This window comes from Saimiri boliviensis, chromosome 3 (assembly GCF_048565385.1).
Source record: "Saimiri boliviensis isolate mSaiBol1 chromosome 3, mSaiBol1.pri, whole genome shotgun sequence".
NCBI classification, from domain to species: Eukaryota; Metazoa; Chordata; class Mammalia; order Primates; family Cebidae; genus Saimiri; species Saimiri boliviensis.
Window position 1 is genome coordinate 81,773,167 of NC_133451.1, and position 11,226 is coordinate 81,784,392.

The 11,226-nt window shown below is 38.8% G+C and overlaps 1 protein-coding gene across 5 annotated transcripts in view; it reads left to right on the top strand.

Moving 5' to 3' along the window:
* Positions 1-2,766, top strand: part of HERC3 (HECT and RLD domain containing E3 ubiquitin protein ligase 3) — a 113,993-nt gene extending 111,227 nt beyond the window's left edge. For 4 of the 5 annotated variants that reach the window (XM_074396426.1, XM_039468013.2, XM_039468014.2 and 1 more), the window contains one exon: positions 1,177-2,766. In XM_074396426.1, the coding sequence (XP_074252527.1) occupies positions 1,177-1,385 (209 nt within the window). In that variant the 3' untranslated portion in view covers positions 1,386-2,766. Of the gene's footprint in view, positions 1-700; positions 849-1,176 lie in introns of all 5 variants that reach the window. The other variant, XR_012516881.1, reaches the window with a different exon arrangement.
* The last annotated feature ends 8,460 nt before the right edge of the window (positions 2,767-11,226 follow it).

Sequence of the window (11,226 nt, forward strand, 5' to 3'; positions counted from 1 at the left end):
TGTGACTGGCTGAGTGACATTTGAGAAGGGTAATGATACCTTTGGAAAGGAAAATGAATTCTGATTTACATGAACAAATTCAGCTTTTTAAAAATAGCTGAAACATTTCTCAGCTTGTGTCTGTGTGTAATCAGCATCAGAAATTAGCCAGTGCATAGTATGGAATTTTAGTCTTATAAAACCAAAACACAGGGTTTGATAGGCAGTCTATTTTGTTTTATAAGACTGAGCATATATCAGTAGTAAGTGAGGACTTACTCCTAGATTCTGCACCTCACATGGGAGCAAGGATGAGAGGAAGTGGAGATCTTACATAAGAAGTCGTAAAAAGACGACCATGTCTCCTCTGCCTGGTTGCATTGGCTATTGAGAAGCAGTGGCAGAGCAGTTGCATGACAGGTTAAGGGTGGCCAAGTGAGCTTGTGGGACTGTGACATTCAAGAGAAGCCTGCTCATGGTCTTGAGATTTTCCTAGAAAAAGGCACTTTCTGTTCATTGCACTTATGGAAATGTTTGTTAATTCTGGAGATTTTAGCCAGAAAGTTTATGTATCACAGCCTCAGGAGATGGCAGGTTATTGGAAAGTGCTTCTTAACTAATGATTTTCTTATAGTAATTTCCAGCAGTTCAACTGTGAGAATGTTACTTAGCACTAGAAAACAAGGAAAGACAGCTCTCTTTCTCTCTCTCTTTTGCCAAGTCACAGTGCATGTCACAAGAGTGAAATGTCTAACGTAATGTCTGGGTCAGCTCTTCTGGTTTAAGAAAAATGGAGACATGGAAAGGAGAGCAAATAGATCCTAGATGGAATGCCATAGCCAAGGTGGTACAGGCATCAGGCACTTGAGGTGAGAGGAGACCCTGAGGTCAGAGACTTCACTCTTCTTCCTGGTTTCCCCTGAGATCAGCTCCTCTTTTCCTATGACAATAATTCCTTCCCTCTTTGATTTTGTGAAATCCCGTAAAATTTAAGAGTGCATACATTTGCCTGAGGCCTTTTTTTTTTCTTAAGGGCATCTGAGCATCATTCCACAGGATACATATTGGCACATACATGCAATTGTACTTCTCATGCAATCCACAGGGTGTCATGCCTTCCTCTCCTGTTGCTAGAAGGACCTCCAAGATCCATTCTCCATTTGCTTAGCTGCTAATGCCATTTCTTGTTCTCCCCAGTGTTCCTGACAGGCAGCGATCGGATTCCCATCTACGGCATGGCCAGCCTACAGATTGTCATCCAGTCCACAGCCAGCGGGGAGGAGTACTTGCCGGTGGCGCACACTTGTTACAACCTTCTTGACCTCCCCAAGTACAGCAGCAAAGAGATTCTAAGTGCACGGCTGACCCAGGCTCTTGACAACTATGAAGGGTTTAGTTTGGCCTGAGGCTCCTCAGCTTGTCCAAGATTTCCCTTCCTTCCTCGATGTCTGCATTGAGGCCTATACAGAAAATCATAGGGAGTGATTTCTATTTTTTTATTGTCTAAGTGGATTGGGACTTTTCAATCATGAGCCTGGTTGATGTATTTCTGGGATTGTATAGCAGTAAACAACCTTTTTGAAAAATTAGGGGTCGGGGATGGGGTAAAAAATTGGCACTCGTATGGGAGGTGTTTTTTTGTTTTAAACCGAACTACCCAGTGTTCCTTGCACCTGTGAATGTGTTGCACTCTGCTGGATAAAATGGCAGTGGATTTTTAAACTTTCATTTCCCAAAAGTCTCTCTCAGCCCTGATCTTTTCTTACAGTGCTTCCTTGTCCTTCTCTTAACTTCTCATTCCTCTACAAGAATGATTTTGACTGATCTGTCCTTTCTTATCTGTGCATGCAAGAATGTCACCTTCCTCTGTATCCTTGGAAACGCCCCTGGCTTGTGGCAGCCCTCCTTTAATCCAAAGGAGGAATGGACTACTTCAGAAACTCCCAAGTCCAAAAAGCCGAGTCTGGGTCCATCACTCTGGCAGAAGTCCTAAGAATTTATGGGAGCCTATATAAACATATCTTGCTTTTAAAAAGTTCTTGAGGGAATAGTAACTTTCCCATGGCTGTGCCTATTTCCTAGACCTTCTAAGGATGTGCAGAGCAGCTTAGCATTCATTGCAGCTGAACCTAATTTTGTTTCTTACTCATCGTTGCCCATTTGACAATAAGGTTAGTTGATTGACCCACCATTCCCTCCGTTGTCTTGCTTTTGGAGCAAGTTGCATTAACTATTTTGTGTCTCTATATTGTCCAAGGAAAGTAGAAATGATAAATTTTCTTACCCTTTTTCTATCACCTTATGTCGTCTCCTTCCTCGTTTACCTTATTTTCTCCTTTTTGTGCCCTGCTTCCTCCCTGATTTTCCTTTTGTTTCTTCTTTATTTTATCCCATTCTTTGATAATTGACTCAGTGTACCCTTCCTCTCCTTCTAGTGGATGCATGCAGCCCTTTTTTCCCCAAATTTTTATTTCAATTTCCAAATTTTTACTCAAATTTTTTCCTCTTCCCTTATTGCTGAGACTTAAGGACATTCTTTATTATGAACCTTTATCACATTTGAAATGTTTGTTTACAGTGGGATTTTAGGGGGGATTGTGTTTAAATCGAATATATGTATTTTAAAAATAATGACATGCTCAACCTTCCTCATCATGGAGTAAGAAATTCTACATGATTAAAGAATCCATGTAAGTCTAATTTTAAATTCCTAGTAACTAGAGAAAATACTTATTTATATAAAATGAAGTATTTATGAACTGTGATAAAGCATCAAATCTTGATGAAGGATTGTAGATTTTTGCTTTTTCTTTTTGTTTTTTAAAACCTATTCCAATGGCTAAATTGGTAGATTTTCAGTCTTTATAAATACAGGATTAAAATATATATATACAGTTATATGAAATGTTTATTTTCTATGTGTGTGCATATAGTTCAATATTATGCAATAAATTTGGTGTTTTAAGTTAAAACTATTTCTTATCGTACTTGCACAATGGACAGCTTGCTTTTAGTAGAAGCATTAGATCATATCTCAGATGATCTGATAGAAGATCAGATTTGATTCCCTCATAAGAAAGTAGAACCAAGTGCTACAGAAATGGAGAAGAAAGCAGGGGCAAGGAGCAGATGGCATTGAGGAAGAATGGGGTTTCTGAAGGTTGGGATTGACGAAAAGGTGTTTCTCATGAAGAGGGAGGCTTTAGCAAGGGCTGCTGGTACATTGAGGCATATGTAGGCAAAAGCCAGGAACGGTTTGAAGGGAACATCAGAGGAAATAGGTGAAAAATGGTAAATAAGACTTGGGAGAAAGAAGGTAGATAGTAACCAAGTAGGATTTGTTTTAGTGTTCAGAACCTTGGGGTGGTAAGACCTGAGCCTGGTCTTAAGAAGGAAAATGTGGATGGTCTAAATCTGGAGGTATTTAGGTGGGAAAGACTGAAGCAGAAAGACAGCAGCAGAGCTAGAGAAGAGTGCCTGAGGAGAGGTAGGGGGGAGTGAGTGGAGGGCTGGGGGCCTGCAGGGAGGAGGAGGAGCTAAAGGTGGATCAGAGACTGGTCCATTTAATGATTGGTGATTGTTAGCCCACTTAAGCACACCAAAAGTGTGTGAGACACAGAAAAAAAAAAGTATTTTAAGTAAATTGGTAAAACAAGTAAATGTATTGTTTTGCCAGATTAAAAAGATGGTTTAAAGGTGATAAAGAGAATAGGAGTTTTCCATTAATAAGCTCCATTCAACAAACATAATAGTCTACAGAAGTGCTATATTTGAGTGGGGGGAACCCCCACTATGTTTAATTTTGCACAGAAATTGCCAAATTATTTTAACTAACTTTGAGGCCTTAGAATTCTTGTCCATAAAATAAGAAGATTGGATCAGATAATTTCTAAGGTCACTTTGAGCTCTAAAATTTTATAATTCCATTACTGAGAAAATGTCTGAACACAGAAATACCCAGTGCATATATCTAAATATTCGTTGCATGAATGAAATATTGAGCTGCTTCTAAAACACTAGGTATTTCTGAGGTAGTTTCCTTTTCCCCTTCATTACTTAATGGTTTAGAAGAGTTACATCTTCTGCATAGGCATTTCTGAATTTGCCTATCCACCTACCAAACTTCCCTCCCCTGAAAACTTTCAGATGCTTCTTCATTGTTTTAGTCATTTGCCACTTTAATAAAATTCTTTGGCAACTTTATTTTGGTGGGTAGGGATCAAGGACAGTGCAATGAGGCAATTAGCAAATTCCGATAGTTCCATCTACTCCGTGTGAAAGCCTCTTGATGTTTTATATGGTATTCATTAATAATCCCAGAGACCAGGGGTTAGCAAACTATGGCCCATGGACTAAAATGGTTTTTACATTTTAAAAGGTTTGAAAAACTTAAAAATGGAAGGATACATGACAGAGACTGGATGGCCTACAATGTCTAACATATTATCTAGTCCTTTACAGAAAAAAACTTCCAACTCTTATGAGACAAGACTTGCAAGAATCACAGTAACAGAGTGGAGCACCTTCTTGATGTGTTAGGAACTTGAGTCATAATTTGTTGTTGACTCAGAACAAGTGTTTGGGGTTATCTGCCTCAGAGGTAAGAAAATCAAGTTTTAACTAAGATTAATCCACAGAAGTTGATATTAATACTAAGGTTTTGACTTAATAATAATGAACCTGTATACATTGTGTGCAGTGTGCCAGTCCTGGATGAGATCCTGCACCAACATTTGCTGTGCACTAGCTAGTTTAATTGCCACCACCAGGGTCCTCCTGGCTCTGCAGTTTACTTAGCTCTTTGGCCTTGGGCAGGTTTCTTAACCTCTCTGTATCTCATTTTCTTCCTCTTCAAAATGGGAACAGAAATAGTGCCTACCTCATCAAGTTGTTTGAGGATTAAATGAACTCATGGAAAGCATTCAGAATAGCACCTAGCTCATAAGCTCTCAGTAATTAGAATTACCATTATTATCCCAGTTTTTCACGTGTAAGAATTAATGTTTAGAGACAATAAGTTGCTTATTATCACAAAATAGTGGGACCCAGACTTGACCATTAATCTCTGCTATGCGCAACTGCTAGAGATGGGCAACCAATTAGACGAAGGCTGCTCAGTAGCCAAGTAAAAGGGAATGTTGTGATGTGGCAGGTAACTTCTTTGACCACATATCTGCAAAGACATCGCACTGAGTGTGTTTTGCTGCAAGTGTACAATTCAGTAGTGATCAGTGCAGTTCTCATGTTGTTTGCAATGGGTCTCAAGTGAAGCTGGAGGTCTCCGTTGGCAGTTAGTCACCAGGAGCCAGGTATGCTTAGTGCCTTGCATTGCATAGAACAGTCCTTCTTTATCCTGCCCAAGATGCCAGTGGGCACTGCTATGGTCTGAATGTTTGTTTCCCTCTTAAAATTTATGTGTTGAAACCTAACCCCCAAGGTGATGGTATTAGGAGGTGAGGTCTTTGGGAGGTGATTGTATCATGAGAGCAGAACCCTCATGAGTGGTATTAGTTCTCTTATAAAAGAGAACCCAGAGAGGTGCCTTGCCCTCCCTACCATATGAGGACACAGCAAGAAGGCACAGTCTGTGAGAAGGTAGGCCTCGCCAGATACCACCAGTGCCTTGATCTTGGATTTCCCAGCCTTCAGAACTGTGAAAAGTAAATTTCTGTTGTTTATAAGTTACCTGGTGTTTGGCATTTTGTTATAGCACCTTGACTGGACTAAGGCCCTTTTGTAAAACACTGAGAGAGGGATGTACTTTATACCCTTTAGGGGATCCTTCTCTGTAGAATTCTTTTTTTCAGAAGACTAATTTTTTTCTTTTATTAATAAATATTTTTAAATAACTTTTTTATTGGTACATAGTTGTACATATTATGGGGTACTTGTGATATTTTGATACAAGCATACAATGTATAATGATTAAATCATTAAATCAGGTTGATTAGGACATCAAAACATCTATCTTTTTTTTTGTTGGTTACATTCCAAATCTTTAGCTATTTTTAAATATACAATAAATTATTAATATATCCACCCTATAGTGCTATCAAACACTAGAACTTATACCTTCTATATAACTGTGTTTTTGTACCCATTAATCAACCTCTTTTTATCCCTCTCCCCCAAGTATTTGCCCAGCCTCTGGTAACTATCATTCTATTCTCTACCTCCATGAGAGCAACGTTTTTAGCTCTTACATATGAATGAGAACATGCAATATTTGTCTTTCTGTGCCTGGCTTATTTCAGTTAGCATCATGACCTTCAGTTCCATCCATGTTGCTGCAGATGGTAAGATTTCCTTCTTTTTTAATAACTAATATTCCCTCGTTTTTATAGACCACATTTTCTTTATTCATCTGTTGATGGATACTGAGGTTGAGTCTATATTGTGGCTATTGTGAACAGTGCTGCAACCAACATGGAAATGCAGATGTCTCTTTGACATACTGATTTCCTTTCTTTTGAGCATATACCCAGCAGTGGGATTGCTAGATCATATAATAGATCTATTTTTAGTTTTGTGAGGAATCTCCACACTGTTTTCTATGGCACTAATTTACATTCCTAACACAGGGTTTGAGCATTCACCTTTCTCTGCATTCTTGCCAGTGTCTGTTATGTTTTGTCTCTTAGAGGACAGCCATTTTAACAGGGATGAGATGGTATCTCACTGTGGTTTTGATTTTCATTTCCCTAATTATTAGTGATATTGAGTATTTTTTTCATATACTTGTTGGCTGTTTATATGTCTTCTTTTGAGAAATGTCTGTTCAGATCATTTGCCTATTTTTAAATCACAGTATTTTTACTCTTGAATTGTTTGTGTTCTTTATACATTCTGGTTATTAATCCTTTTTTGGATAGTTTGCAAATATCTCCTCCCATTTTGTAGGTTGTATCTTTACTCTGTTGTTTCTCCTGCTGTGCAGAAGCTTTTGTGCTTTATGTAATCATATTTATCTATTCTTGATGTTGCTGCCTATGCTTTTGAGGTCTTACCCAAAAAATCTTTGCTCAGACTAGTGTTCTGAAGCATTTCCCCAATGTTTTTCTTCTAGTAGTTGGATATAATACTTTCAGGTCTTAATTTATTTCATCCACTTTGATTTAGTTTTTATACATAGTGAGAGGTATGGAATCTAGTTTCATTCTTCTGCATATGGGTACCCAGTTTTCTCAGCACCAGTTGTTGAAGAGGCTGTCCTTTCCAATGTATGTTCTTGGTACCATTTTAAAAAATGAGTTGCTTATAAATGTGTGAATTTATTTCTGGGTTCTCTATTCTGTTCTGTTGGTCTGTGTGCCTGTTTTCATGGCAGTGCCATGTTGTTCTGATTCGGATGGCTTTGTAGTATATTTTTAAGTCAGGTAGTGTGATGCCTCCAGCTTTTTTTTCTCAGGGTTGCTTTGGCTATTAGGAGCCTTTTGTGGTACATATGAATTTTAGAATAGTTTTTTTTTTAAATTTCTGTGAAGAATTTTTTTTGTTTTTTAATAGGGATTGTATTGAATCTGTAGATTGCTTTGGGTACTATAGATATTTCAATCCATGACCATGGGAAATCTTTCCATTTATTTTTGTCTTCTTCCATTTCTTTCATCAATGTTTTATGTTTTCATTATAGAGATCCTTCACGTTGGTTAAATTTATTTGTGGGTATTTAATTTTTTGTAGCTATTGTAAATAGGATTGTTTTCTTGATTTCTTTTTCAAATGGTTAGCTATTGGTGTCTAGACATGCTACTGATTTTTGTATGTTGATTTTGTATCCTGTAACAATACTGAATTTATCAGTGCTAATAGTTTTTGGTAGAGTCTTTAGATTTTTCTAAAGACAAGATCACATTGCCTATGAAGAAGGACAATTTGGCTTTTTCCTTTCCAATTTGGAGGCTGCTGCTTTCTTTTTCTTGCCTAATTGCTCTGGCTAGGACTTCTAATACTGTGTGGAATAAAAGTTGTGAAAGTGGGCATCTTTATCTTGTTCCAGATCTTTGAGGAAAAGTTTTCAGTTTCCTCTTATTAGCTGTGCGTTTGACATACATGTCCTTTTTTTTTTTTTTTTTTTTTTCTTTTGGAGACACAGTCTTGCTCTGTCACCTAGGCCGGAGTCTAGTGGTATGATCTAGGCCCACTGCAACCTCTGCCTCCTGGGCTTAAGCAGTCCTCCCCCGTCAGCCTTCAAAGTAGCTGGAACTACAGGCATGAGCCACCAACATCCAGTTAATTTTTGCATTTTTTAGAGACAGGGTTTCTTTACATATTTGGCCTTTATTGTTTTGAAGTATATTCCTTGTATACCCAGTTTTTTGAGAGTTTTTATTATGAAGGGATGTTGAATTTTAGTGAATGCTTTATTCAGCATCTGTTGAAATGATTATATGGTTTTTGTTCTTGATTATTAATGTGATATATCGTGTTTATTGATTTGTGTATGTTAAACCATCCTTGCATCCCTAGGATGGATCTTACTTGATCATGTGAGATCTTTCTAATGTGTTGTTAAATTTAGTTTGCTTATATTTTCCATGAAGATTCCTAGACCAGGGGAAGATCTAACATTCACCTCCAGTTCCCTCCTTCACCAGCAACTGTGGTGAAAATCTCTGTGAGTAGCACTATGCCAGCTTAGAGGAAGGGTGGCACAGTGTAAAATGACTGTTTATCCTACCGGTCATGGCATTTCTCAATTCTGTGTGCCTAGGTGATTTCTCTGCTTCTCTCTGAGTTCTAGTATATTCAGGGTGGTATTCTTGTCATTGAACGGTTTCTAATTGTATTTTTGTCAGGGGCATTGATGCTGTGGATTGTCTGTTCCGCCGTCTTGCTAACATCACTCTAAAATTCTATTTTTTAATACTCTTATATCTATAGAAAAGTAGCAGAAATAATGCAGAGTTCTTTTATTTTTCACTCAGTATCCCCAAATGTTAACATCTTATAGCACCATAGTATAGTTATCAAAACCAAGGAACCAATATTGGGAAATGAATATTCACTAAACTTCCTACTTTGTTTTGGATTTTACCAGTTTTTCCACTGATGTCTGTCCCAAGGTCTGATCAAGGATTGCACCATGCATATATTTCAACAGGCTTTTAGTAAATATTGGGATTCAAGGCTTTGCTTCTGGCTAGATATGAGAGTGCAAGTCATCTCTGTCCCTCCACCTCCCCAGGCAGTTGTGCTGTACAATCTTAGGACACAGGGTAAAGTGAAGGCCTCCTCAGGCAGGCAGGTAAGTCATCAGGCCACTCTATGAATTTGGCAGACCATAAGCACACACACGGGCCCTTCCTCAGCAAGCAGCTCTGTGTTCTCAGCAGTAGGAATAAGCAGGCGAGGCTTCAGTAATTGGCAAAAAGCAGAGCTTCCTGTGGGAAAAATACTTTGAATGAGGAAGAAAAAGGAGATTTGTATTATATAAGTTTGACTGTCTCTAAAGAAAGTTAAACTTTATTGTACAACGACTGCTTCTTTCTTCTTCCTTTTCCTCCTCCTCCTCCTCTCTTCCTTTTTCTCTCTTCTCCTCCTTTTTCCTTCTCTTCCTTTCTCCTTCCCTTTCCTTCTTCTCTTCTTCCTTCTCCCCATGCTCCTTTTCCTTCTCTTTCTTCTCCTCTTCCTCCTTTTCATTGTCCCCCTTCTTCTTTTCCTCTTCCTCCTCCCAAATTTAGTTTTCCATGGAATCCTCCATATTTTGGAAAGTTTTTTGTTGTTGTTGTTGTTGTTGTTTTTTTTTTGTTTTTTTTTTTTTTTTGCTTAGTATCTGTTCATTTCTCCCAGAACCATAGTTTGGAATTAATGGACAAACAGTAGCTAACCAGATGATAGAGATTAAAGTGAAGGGAGGGGCATACACTTGAGTAGCAAAATATATTTTCCGTGAAACCCATTGAATAGAATACTTCATGTTAGGGTCAAGTATCAGAGGAAAAACAAATACTGTCGTTAAAATCAAAGCTACTCTTCAGAATTTCAGCATTTTTTAAAAATGAGAAATATATGTGTTGGTTGTCTTGTCATCTTTGACTCTTAAAATGTAACCAAGCAAATTTTAAATGAGTTGTTATGTCTCTAAAGTACCTAAGAATGTGTTGCCTCCGTTGCCTTTAACTTAACTGTTAGTAGCAGAGGTTGCATGAGTTATGAGTATTCTGTTCTGTGAATTTCTCCATTTTTGAGGTGCCTTTGTGGAGTATTGATAGGAATCATTCCTGGGCTCTACTTACAGCCTTCTGTTGGGGAACAGGATCTCACAATGCCAAACAGGAGTTTGCGATAAGGAAGAGGACAGAGAGAGCAGGTTCTTGTGTCTTTCAGAAAAGGTGAACATTATCCTGTTGATTTTGGACCAAGGGAGTTCTTCAGTGGGAAGTGATACAGAACCTACCACAGTGCCTTTCCAATCCAGGTTTTTGGTAATGAGTGATGAATTAATCCTCTGAGAGCAGAGCCCTGTGGAGTGGGTGGCAAATGTTGCTCTCTGACTACAGTTCTCTGCATAGGATGATAACACAGACTGCCTCAGATGCAGGCAGGGGCTGCTTGTCCACACTGATCAGGCATGGATTTGCCTTAACATCTGTAGTGCCCTTTACCTGTGCAGTGAGATACTAGGATATGCAATAGAATAGGCGCTGGAAGAGGTGTCCACTACAGTGTGGGCAGACTCTTTGGATCTGTATTAATAACAGCCTCTCCCATGGACTAGCCAGTGTGTACCCCTTATGTGTAGCACCAAGAAAATTAATCCAGATGTCATCCTTTTTTTCCCTCCAGAGTGGCTGGATACTTGGCAGGGCGCACAATCACATGGTCTTCAGATCTTCTAAAAGCTGATTTTCCTGGGTCTAATCCCATGAGAGCTGGAGACAGTCTATGATAATTACTGATTCAGCTCCCACTGGTGTTGAACTTACTGAGAAACTTAAGAATTAAAATATACACCCACACACCCTCAGATGGAGCCAAACACTAAACCAGATTAGTCTTTTGTGGTTACCTTTTCTTTAGGATTAGGAGGATCAGAAATCAAGAGCAGATTCTGAAACACTGTAACCCCATTCCCCACTGGGTCATAAGAGGCTGGTGCTCTTGAGGATGAAGGTCAGCAGCAGGTGCCAACTAGGTGCTGGCTTGTGGTCCCGGCAGGGCTGGCCTGCCACAGCCCAAGCTTGTTTTGGTTAAAAAATGGGTCTCTTGACCTTTCATGCCCGGGGATTCTCCGGACCTCAGATG